Here is a 12,610-nt window from a genome sequence, read left to right on the forward strand (position 1 = left end):
GAACCTGTCATGGTTAAGTGAAGACTTACTGTATTCTACTTGAAAACATTTAAACCCTTCTTCATGCATTTCTTCCAAATATTTTTATGCTTCCATCAACCCTCTCAACCCCATATTTCTTTTTTTTTTCTTTTTTGAGACGGAGTCTTGCTCTGTCGCCCAGGCTGCAGTGCAGTGCTGCAATCTCAGCTCACTGCAACCTCCACCTCCTGAGTTCAAGTGATTCTCGTGCCTCAGCCTCCTGAGTAGCTGGGATTATAGGTGCACACCACCATGCCCGGCTAATTTTTGTATTTTTAGTACAGAAGGGGTTTCACCCTGTTGGCCTGGCTAATCTCGAACTTCTAGCCTCAAGCAGTCCACCCACCTTGACCTCCCAAAATACTGGGATTATAGGCATGAGTCACTGTGCCCAGCCTCCATGTTTCTTAACTATAGCTTTCTCTTAATCAAAATACCACTTTCTCCATGATGCCTCCCATGAAACCTCTAGTTGGAGTTGATTCTCTAAATTTATGAAACATTATCTGTACTTTTCTTATGGAAGTTATCAGTTATATGCAGTGTTACAACTTATGCATAGTTTATATAGACTATAAGACTGTTAGCTGTTCAAAAATTAGAATACGGTTTTACATTCTCCATAAATATGTTTTGCATGCATGAATTACTAAAAATTATATTATGCATTTTATCTCAAATAAGATTTTTGGTGAATTAGAATACTGATACGATCTCACTAGACTTTAAACATCTGTCTCGTACAGTAGATGTTAACCTTGTAATTCTAAGAAGAGAGAGGAGAAGAGCCATCAGGAGTGGGCTTGGGCAAGCTGAATAAAGAGAAATAGGAAAGTTAAATATAGATGGGGTTAGGGAAGACTGCTTCCTCTGAGCTTGCCCTCCTTGCAGAAGAATATATAATTAAGGGTAAGAGAATGTTGTACGCAATGCATGGGATGCTAACTGTATATATTTGTTTTCCTAACTAGAGAAATGCTACTGAGCCCATCATCAAATAGTTTCAGTTAGGTAAGAGAAAAAAATTAATCACACCTCTTCTTTCTCTTTCACATATGATATTCAAATCATAGAGTTTTCTTCTACATTCTGAGAAGCAGCTAATCTTCAAGACATTTTTTCCCTCATTATCTTTTCACCTGTTAAAAGGCAAGGTACAAGCAAGGTTAATATACATTCTAGTTTCATTAAGAGGAAATTTAAAAAGAGAGAAGATGAAAGATGATTATTTTCTCATGAAAATGAAAAAGTGTTTTTCAAAAAGTACTATGAACTTTTGATATACATTTTAACATTTTACATTTTATGAGTAGAAGGGAACTTATTACTCATCCAGTTCAAATTGTTTTTATGTCAGATAAACTGAAACCTAATGATACACACAACACATGTTCTGTGACAATATTCTTCTGTAGTGGGCTTTGAGAAATTATTTGGAGGTCCTAGTAGAGCCACCCAATTATTGCTAGACTTTTGACCTAAGCACCATCTTCTTCATTTTTTGTCAAAGGAAAGACGTCAGTTACCCTGAACTTATTCTTGGAGTCACTGGAGTCAGTATAAGAGTTAGGGTTAATGGAAGTATAAGAGTTAGGGATAATGGAAGACTTTGGTTCAAATATTAACTCTTCTACCAATTAGCTGGGTGACATTGGACAGGTTGCTTAGCCTTCCTGAGCCTCCCAGGTTTAACAGGATTAATAATAGGGCTGTGAGGCAGGTGAAGAAAATAATGAAGGAGAAGTTCTTAGCACAGCTCTTGGCAGAGTTGGCCCTTCATAAGAGATGGTGAGTATTGCGATTATTCAGAATGGATGGAGATGGAGCCCGACGGAATGCAATGACTTGAGTAATAACTACATCAACACAAGTGGTAGAAGAGTTACAGATATTGCAGACACAACAAATGCATCCACAGAATTACACCACTCATTAATGGCAGTGTCCCTCACTTCAATCCAGTCTATTGGCACTCAAAGTTTTTTGACTCTGTCCTATCTCAGATTATCATCTCTACAGTTTTTCAATACTTTCACTTTTGAATTATGAAGAATTTAAGTAACTTTCCCAATTCAATTACTGGGCCAAGATTAGAACTCATCTCTTGCATTTCAGTCCATTTCCCCTTTTCCTGATTATTTATCTTATGATTCTATATTAGTGAAATGTATAAGGTAATAATTAACTTAGGAAGCATGCTCTTAACCACAAAATCTGTTTAAATCCACTGTTTAAATATTTGTTGCAAATATTTTCAAAAATATTTAAGTAAGGTATCGTTTCATTGTTACTTTGGTTTTTCTATTGCTGAACAGTTCTGGTCCCTGGAAAAATCATCTTATACTAGTTAGGGCAAAAGATTATCCTGGGATGCTTCTGACCTAACCAGGAAAAGAACCTGCTGGAATTACACATGGAATGGGCTCTTATGAGGTCTCTGTCATGTTTAAGAGTCTAGGGAGGTTCACGTATGATCTGTGCATCTTGATTTCTCATTAGACTTCAGAAATATTGTTTCAATAGAGTATTTCTAAGACTGGAAGACTCTTTATGTTACTAGTCTAATGATATGTAGGCACCCATCTATACACTGTTCAATTTCATATGATTCTTAACTCAGATTATAACATATTATTTTGTTTGTAGGTGGCTATAAGTATGTTCTAATCATCATTACAATGAAAAAGGAATATTTTACTAGAAAATAAAAGTCTCTGTTGGAATGTAATATGCCAGAATCCTTAGTTAAAAGAAACTACTTTGAATTCAAGCTCACTTGGCCATAGTAGGTCTTGAATATAGTTACTATACTTTGATAGTGCTTTAGTTTATTGTATTTGCCAAATGTAGTTTCTCAAAAGTGGACATAGTACAATTATTTCCACATTTCAATATCAAATGACAGTTGATCAGCAACAGTAAAGAATGATATGTGCCATAGAAAAAACTAAATATTTCTTCAGAAAACAAAAGGAGATTAAGTTGATTTATGCTATGACTAAGATATAACTTACTTATAAACACTTGGATAATTCTGAAGGGTTGGTTGTATCATTTCATGATGTAATAATTGTCATTAAAATGGTCCCAAAACATAGTGGTCGTTGCTGGCAGGTAAAAATGATACATTATATCAAATTAGACAATGTCACTGCAGTTGTAAAGGCATCAGCTTAGCTCCTTTGAGTTATGCCAGATAGGTAACAATATGGCTAAGATTTGTGGATAATTTTGTTAAGAGTGAATCATTAGTAAAAACAGGTGATTGCCAATATGTTATAAAATTGAATTCAGGCTTTAGAAAATAAATTATTTGAGACTGTCGAGAAGGAACCAAGGTGAAACATGAACAAACTGTAACCAGCAGACTACATTTAGACTGTGTACTGAATTTTGGAAAATTTTGAAAAATACATAAAATTTCAGAATTGACTATTATAAATATTTGATTATATTTATTTAAAACACTTTAAAGATAAAAGAAATAAAAATAGAACCTTGCAAAATTGAAGATCCATTTTTTTCCCTCTCCTCAGTAGTATTCTCCAACTCCACTCCCTGCCCTGTCCCCACCCAAACCCTCCACCCAAGGCAACTGCCGTCAGGGTGTGATAGTTAAAAAAGAAAACTTTACTTAAATATGTATCTATTAATAAAATATAGTAAGCTTTGTGTAGTTTTAACTTTACTTTTATGGTATCGTGCTATACATATCATTATACAGCTTGATATTTTCACTTACTGTCATATTTTGAGATGCATCTGTGTTAAAAAACATTGAATTAGTTTATTCCTTTTAACTACTTTATAGTGTTTTGTGGTATGAATACATTTAATTTATTTTTTTCCTGATCATAGTGTACATAGGTTGATTCCTCTCCCAGAGAAAGTAAATGTATTTTGAAAGAAAGACCAAAAATAAATGTCATGATAATCTAAGAATTTAATTCCATAATTATACAGAATATATCTCTAGATTTATATATTTATTTCTCTAAAAATGTATATGAATTATACAATGTTTAAATATCAGAACTATCTACAGATAGAAATATGTTAGTAATAGTTCTTTTTTTTTCCTTTTTCTCATTGTCAGATACCACAGATTGAAGTGTATTTTTTTGTGGAACTATATGAAGCTACTGCTGGAGCAGCAATAAACAACAGCGCCAGATTTGCACAAATTAAAATCTTAGAAAGTGACGAATCTCAAAGCCTTGTGTATTTTTCTGTGGGTTCTCGGCTGGCAGTGGCTCACAAGAAGGCCACTTTAATCAGTCTGCAGGTGGCCAGAGATTCTGGGACAGGACTAATGATGTCTGTTAACTTTAGTACCCAGGTAAGCATGGAATATATATTCATACACGTTACGGTTTTCTTCTTTAACTACAGCAAGAGTAATGACATAGGGAATAATTGATACATTATTTTCTGAGGATAACATCGTAATTCACTTTTTATTCATTACATTAAGCTTTATCCTTGAAACAGCTCAGCTTTTCACTCATCAGTAACAGACCATGTTTTAAAACGACAGACTTTTCTTTTTTCTCTCTTTTGACAAGATTGATTATACAGTGCAAACTATCTTACATAAATCTGTTTTATAAAATCTCTAGGGAGTTAAAATTTCTTCAGAATGTAACTGTTGAAGGCCAGAAGCAGAAAGTGAGGATCTTGTTATGTTTTGTTTCCAAACGGTTGAAAATTTTCTTTTTCAGCACTTCCAACACTAGCTGATCTTTACACTTCTTCAAATCCATGTGTTCACAAAGCCTCACTGCCACTTTTTTTCACATACATCCTCTTAGGTGACATCAGATAAAAGACAGGGAGGCTATCTGGGGACTCAGAAGATCAATGCTGCATAACACTAAGTCACCAGACCGTGGGCTTGGCCCCAACAATACCATATACCTTTCAGCCTTATTTTTTGCTTTTGTTTTAGCAGTGAAACTCTAATATAGTAAAGCAAAAGTGTGTCTCTACTCTGCTTGAAGCATGATTGTTAGGATCATAGCTGACCCACCTTAGTCCTCTCTTTGTTCCCCTTACTTTATATAACTTCAGGAAACCCACTATTTGAAAACTACCATTCTGTACAGCTCTTCTATTTCCAATGTTTCAAGATTCAAAACCAGATGACTCCTTGGGCCTTAAGATTTCACAGTTTCATTAAAAGTTCCCTTTAGTACCTGCTTGGTTGTGTCATCATTGGGTGGCTCAAACAAACAGGACATTCCGTGCATAAAACAAAACATATGTGTGGCCAGTATGTTGTAGCAGTTACCTGAGTCAAGATGAGAGAATAGGCCTCAAGCTGTGGATATTAAGCTGTTTTGGAAGTTTGCCAGGCAGTAAAACTTATCTTTATGACAGAGTCCACAGCTCAGCAAACAAAAAGAAAACTCCCTATTATATGAGACCCTAGAAATAAAGTCTATTCTAAATAGCGCAAAGAGAATTATGTTGATTTACAGTAGGAAGACTTGAGTATTTTTTACTGGAGTATTTAAGATAGAAGATAAATTATAGAAGTCTGTTTCATTCTTCCTCTTCTCCCATAAAATGTATATCGTTATAACTTACTACTTTGGAGAATGGAAGAAGGGGGACTGGAGATGAAAAACCAGATGATAAAAGAGATTTGAGGCACATCTTAAGCGAGTTTATGTGCTCAGTCCGATGAGAGGGGAATTGAAGTTGCCAAAAGAAGAATCTGAAGGCCAGCAACTCTATCATATTTATTTATATCTTTTCTAGATTCTTCATAAGTGATTCTTTGCAAAATGCATGCTATCACTAGTGTATAACTCATAAAGGGCACTTATTTATGGAACAATATATTTTTAGGAATTTCCAGTTTTCCCTACTGTAATGGTTAATTTTATATGTCAACTTGACTGGACCACAGAGTACCCATATATCTGGTCAAACATTATTCTGAGTGTTTCTGTGAGGGTTATTTTTTGGAATGAGATTGGCATGTAAATCAGTAGACTGAGTAAAGCAGATTGCCTTCATAATGTGGGTGAGCCTCATTCAATCAGTCAAAGTCCTGAATAGAACAAAAAGCCTGGCCCTCCCTTAAGTAAGATAGAGCTTTTCCTGTCTGATAGGTTTTGAATTGGAATAGTGGCTTTTTCCCGTCTCTGGACTCAAAATGGAACATTGGCTTTTCCTGGGTCTCAAGCCTGCTGGCCTTCGCACTGGAACTACACCATTGGTTCTCCCAGTTCTCAGGCCATAAGGCTTGAACTGGAACTAAACCATTGACCTCCTTTGGTCTCCAGCCTGTGAAATCATCCTGCAGATCTTGAGACTTCTCAGCCTGCATAACTGCATGATCTAATTTCTTATAATATCTCTCTCTCTCTCTCTCTCTCTCTATATATATATATATATATATATACACACACACACGTATATATACACATATATATACATATATACACACACACACAGACATAAATACACACACACACACCCTATTCTGATCCTGACCAATAAACATACTACCCTGCGATTGTAGGCTTAGTAGAGAATGTTTGTATCAGTGCATTAATACCAGTTTTTTTATTTTTTTATTTTTGTAGGTACATAGTAGGTGTATATATTAATGGGATACATGAGATATTTTGATACAGGCATACAATGCATAATAATCACATCAGGATAAATGGGGTATCCACCACCTCAAGCATTTATCCTTTCTTTTTGTTACAGACAATTCAATTACACTTTTTTAGTTATTTTTAAATGTACAATAAATTATTGTTGACTATAGTCGTGCTGTTGTGCTATCAAATACTAGATTTTATTCATTCTATCTGGCTATTTTTTGTACTCATTAACCATTCTAACTTCCCTCAACCCCCTCTGCCCCACCGCCGCCACCTTCTCAGCCTTTGGTAACCATCATTCTACTCCCTATCTTCATGAGTTCAATTGTTTCAATTTGTAGTTCCCACAAATAAGTGAGAACATTTAATGTTTGTGTTTCTCTGCGTGGCCTATTTCACTTAAGATAATAACCTCCAGTTCCATCCATGTTGTTGCAAATTACAGGATCTCTTTCTTTTTAATGGCTTAATAGTACTGCATTGTGTATATGTAGCACATTTTCAATATCCATTCATCTGTTGATGGACACTTTGGTTGGTTCCTAATCTTGACTGTGGTGAATAATGTTGCAACAAACATGAGAGTGCAGGTATCTCTTTGATACACTTTCTTTTCTTTTGGGTATATCCCTAGGATTTCCTTTCTTTTGGTTATATACCTAGGAGTGGAATTACTGGATTATATGGTAGCTCTATTTTTAGTGTTTTGAGGAATCTCCAAACTTCTCCATAGTGGTTGTACTAATTTACATTCCTACCAACAATATATGAGGGTTCCATTTTCTCCACCTTCTCACTAGCATTCATTATTGCCTTTCTTTTGCATAAAAGCCATTTAACTGGGGTGAGATTATATCTCATTGTAGTTTTGATTTGCATTTCTCCCATGATCAGTGATGTTGAGCACCTTTTCTTATCCCTACTTGCCCTTTGTATGTCTTCTTTTGAGAAATGTCTATTCACATCTTTTGCCCATTTTTAAATTGGATTATTACATTTTTACTTATAGAGTTCTTTGAGCTCCTTATATATTCTAGTTATTAATCCCTTGTCACAGATGGGTAGTTTGCAGATACTTTCTCCTATTCTGTGGGTTGTCTCTTCACTTTGTTGATTGTTTGTTTGGTTGTGCAGAAACTTTTTAATTTGATGTGATTCCCTTTGTCCATTTTTGCTTTGGTTGTGGGATATTACTTAAAAAAATCTGCCAGTCGAATGTCCTAGAGAGTTTCCTTCAACGTTTTCTTGTAGTAGTTTCCTAGCTTGAGATCTTAATAAGTCTTTAATCCATTTTTATTTTGATATGATTTTCTGTATATGGTGAGAGATAGGGATCTAATTTCATTCCTCTGCATATGGATACCCAGATTTCCTGGAACCATTTATTGAAGAGACTGCCCCTTTTCCAATGTACGTTCTTGTCACCTTTGTGGAAAATGAGTTCACTGTAGAAGTACGGATTTGTTTCTGGGTTCTATTCCATTCTGTTCCATTGGTCTGTATGTCTGCTTTTATGCCAGTACCATGCTGTTTTGGTTACTGTCACTCTCTAGTATGATTTGAAATCAGGTAATGTGATTCTTCCAGTTTTGTTCTTTTTGCTCAGTATAGCTTTGGCTATTCTGAGTCTTTTGTAGTTCCATTTAATATTATTTTTCCTGTTTCTGTGAAGAATGTCATTGGCATTTTGATAAGGATTGTGTCGAATCTGTAGATTGCTTTGGGTAGTATGAACATGTTAACAATACTGATTGTTCCAATCCATGAACATTAAATATCTGCATTTTTGTGCCTTCTTCAATTTCTTGCATTCAATGTTTTTCACAGATTTGTTTTGGTTTTTGAGATAGGGGTCTTGATCTTTTGCCCAGGCTGGGGTGCTGTGGTGTGATCATGGTTTACTACAGCCTCGACCTCCTAGGCTCAAGCAATGCTCCCACCTCAGCCTCTCAAGTAGCTGTGACTATAAGTACACACCACCACACCTGGCTAATTTTTGTAGTTTTTGTAGAAATGGGATTTTACCATGATACTCAGGCTGGTCTCAAACTCCTGGGCTCAAGCAATCCACCAACTTCAGCTACCCAAAGTGCTGGGATTATAGGCATGAGCCACCATGCCTAGCTAGTTTTATAGTTTTCATTGCAGAGATCTTTCACTTGTTTGGCTAAGTTAATTCTCAGGTATTTTATTTTACTTGTGGCTATTGTAAATGGGATTTTTTTTTTATATTTTCCATATGGTTCACTGTTGGCATATAGAAATGCTACTGATTTTTGTATGTTGATTTTAAATACTGCAACTTTACTAAATTTATCAATTGTAATTTTTTTTGTTGAAGTCTAGTTTTTTCAAAATACAAAATCATATCATCTGCAAACCAGGATAATTTGACTTTTTCCTTTCCAATTTGGATGGACTTTATATCATTCTCTTGTCTGATTGCCATTAAAATAATTGTCATTATTTTAAAATGACATTACAGATTGCATAAACATACAAGTGAACTAACAAACAAGCAAAGAGAAAACTAATAAAAATTTGACACCTAAACTTTTTACCCCACTTTTTAACTTTTTGTTGTTTCTATTTATATCTTATTATACTATGTCTAGAAAAGTTGTTGTAGTTATTATTTTTTATCCATTCATTGTTTAGTCTTTCTTCTCAAGAAATGAGTAGGTTACACACCAAAATTACAGTGTTATAGTATTCTGTAATTTTCTGTGTCCTTGCTATTAACCATGAGTTTTGTACATTCAGATGATTTCTTATTGCTTATTAACATCTTTTTCTTTTAGGTTGAAGAACTTCCGTTAGCATTTCTTGTAGGATAGGACTGGTATTGATAAAATCTCTCAGCTTTGTTTGTCTGGGAAAGTCTTTGTCCTTCATGTTTGAAGGATATTTTCGCTTGATATACTACTCTGGGATAAAAGTTTCTTCAACACTTACTAAACATGTCATGCTACACTCTCCTGGCCTGTAAGGTTTCCACTGAAAAGTTTGCTACCAGATGTATTAGGGCTCCACTCTATGTTATTTGTTTCATTTTACTTGCTGCTTTTAGGATTCTTTTTTTTTTAAATCCTTGACCTTTGGGAGTTTGATTATGAAATGCCTTGAAGTAGCCTTCCTTGGATTAAATCTACTTGGTATTCTGTAAACTTCTTGTACTTGAATACTGATATCTTTCTGTATGTTTGGGAAGTTCTCTATTATTAACCCTTTGAATAAACTTTCTCCTTCTATCTCTCTCTTTACATCCCCTTTAAGGCCAATACCTCTTGGAGTTGGTCTTTGAATGATATTTATAGATCTTCTATGCATGTTTCATTCCTTTTTATTCTTTTTTGTTTCCTCTGCCTATTTTCTCCTTCCTTCCTTCCTTCCTTCCTTCCTTCCTTCCTTCCTTCCTTCCTTTCTTTCTCTTTCTTTCTTTTCTTTCCTTCTCTCTCTCTCTTTCTTTCTTTCCTACAATCCATGAACGTGAAATACCTGCATTTTGTGTCTTCTTCAATTGTTTTGCGAATGTCATGTTTTCCTGTATGGTCTTGATGCTTGTGGATATTTGTCAATATCTGGGCATTGAAGACTTAGATATTTATGGTAGTCTTCACAATCTGGGCTTATTTTTACCCATCCTTCTTGGGAAGTTTTTCCAAATGTTTGAAGAAGCTTGCTGCTGTGATCTAAATTTTTGGTTATTGCAGCCATATCTGCATTAGGGGGCACCCCAAGCCCAGTAATGCTGTTGCTCTTGCAGATTACTAGAAGTACTGCATTGGTGGTCTTGGATAAGATCTGGGAAAATTCCCTGGATTACCAGGAAGAGACTCTTGTTCTCTTCCCTTACTTTCTCCTAAACAAAAGGAGCCTCTCTGTCTGTGCTGAACTTCCTGGAGCTGCCAGAGGGTTGATTCAAGGACTCTTGCGGTCATTGCCACCGGGATTGTGCTAGATCAGACCTGAAACTAGCACAGCACTAGGGGTCTCACCCAAGGCCCATGGTGACCACTGCATAACATATATCATAGTCTAACTAATAAAAATTAAAGGCAAGAAAAATATTGAAAGAACTGAAAAAGAAAAGTACCTTATCTTTAGGGCAAAAGCAATCGGAATGACAGGAGATTTCTCATGGAAAACCATGGGTCCCAGGTGGAAATGGCACACTATTTTTCAAGTGCTGAAAGAAAAGACCCTCCAGCCCTAAGTTCTATATCCAGTGAACATATCTTTCACAAGTGAAGGGGAAATTAAGATATTCCCAGATGAAGGAAAAACTAAGAATTTGTTGCACACAGACCTACCCTGAAAGAATGGCTAAAGAAAGATCTTTAAACAGAAAAGGAATGATAAAAAGGAAAGAACTTTGGAACATCAGGAAGGAAGAAAGAACATAATAAACAAAAGTATATTTCACCAGAAAGGATGTACAGATGAAGAATAAGCATATAAAATGATGTTCAACACCATTAGCTATTAGCAAAATGAAACCACAATGGGATATCACTAGATGCCTACCAGAATGGCTAAAATAAAATCCATGACAATACCAAATGCTGGTGAGAATTCACAGAGACTGGATCACTTATTCATTGCTGATGGGATGCAAAATGGTAATCCACTCTGGAAAACAGTTTAGAAGTTTCTTCAAGAATTAAACATGAACTACCTTATGACTCAGGAGTTGCAGTCCTGGGCATTTATTCCTGATAAATGAAAACTTATGTTCACACAAAAACTTGCACATGAACATTTATAGTAGCTTATTAATAATAGCCCCAAAGTAGAAACAATTCAGGTGTCCTTCAATGGGTGAATGGTTAAACTGTGGTATATCCATGGAACACTGTGGTATATCCATGGAACACTACTCACTAATAATAAGAAACAAACTATTGATACACATAACAACCTGATCTCCATATAATCATACTAAGTAAAAAAAAGCTGATACCAAAAGATTATATACTCTATGATTCCATTTCTATACTATTGTTGAAATTACAAAATTATAGGAATGGGAAAGAAATTGGTGGTTGCCAGAGATTAAGGAGGGAATAGGCTGGGGTGACGCGAGTGTAGCTATAGAAGTTAACATGCAGAATTCTTGTGGGGATGAAAATGTTCTGTGTCTTGACTGTATCAATGACAAAATCCTGATTGTAATATTATACTACAGTTATGCAAGATGTTACTAATGAAGGAGTTTGGGTAAAGGGTGTAGGAAATCTCCTTTATTATTTCTTATAACTGCATGTAAATCTACAATTATGTCAGAATAAAAGTTTAAACAATTGGAAATGACAGTTTCACCTCTCTGGTATTATTTTATTTTCCTGTTGCTGAATTGCCCTTGTGTTGTTCTGTAAGTGCTAGGCATATTACTAGAAGACAGAGACATACAATTCTCTTTTCTGGTAGCTGGCATGGATGAGAAAATAATTATGGATCAAGTTGTTATTCTGTTATGATATTGATTTTCATTTTACTTTAAATAGATTAATGCAATTAAAACAGTCATTGTAACATAGATACCCTTTGGTAGGCCAGCATTTCCATGTACGTAAGTACTGTAGCCTTAGCATCTGTTCTCTTATATCTAAGTTTGTGATATAAAGTTAAGAAGGAATTTCTGGTCCTTCCTATTTGAGACAATGAAGACATCTATTATTCTAGTTATCTTTCAGTTAAATAGACCTATAGCTAAAAACGCATTTGAAACTCATTCCAAATACTTTCTTTTAGATATGTGTGCTAGCTGAAAGCACACAAGTTCAAGAAAGACCATGTGTTTTCCTTCTTATTTTCACATTGCCTATTCCATTCAAAGACTATTTCTATATTGATTTTCTTTCTTTCTTTTTTTTTTTTTTTTTTTGAGTTGGAGTCTCGCCCTGTCGCCCAGGCTGGAGTGCAATGGTGCAATCTTGGCTCACTGCAACCTCTGCCTCCTGGGT

General features: G+C 35.2%; 1 protein-coding gene across 6 annotated transcripts in view; it reads left to right on the forward strand.

Moving 5' to 3' along the window:
- Positions 1–12,610, forward strand: part of ADGRV1 (adhesion G protein-coupled receptor V1) — a 598,696-nt gene that overhangs the window by 264,969 nt on the left and 321,117 nt on the right. For all 6 annotated transcript variants that reach the window (XM_055297968.2, XM_063612214.1, XM_063612213.1 and 3 more), the window contains one exon: positions 4,118–4,360. In XM_055297968.2, coding sequence (XP_055153943.1) covers positions 4,118–4,360 — 243 coding nt within the window. The remainder of the gene's footprint in view (positions 1–4,117; positions 4,361–12,610) is intronic.

Source organism: Symphalangus syndactylus, chromosome 11, assembly GCF_028878055.3.
Source record: "Symphalangus syndactylus isolate Jambi chromosome 11, NHGRI_mSymSyn1-v2.1_pri, whole genome shotgun sequence".
Taxonomy (NCBI): domain Eukaryota; kingdom Metazoa; phylum Chordata; class Mammalia; order Primates; family Hylobatidae; genus Symphalangus; species Symphalangus syndactylus.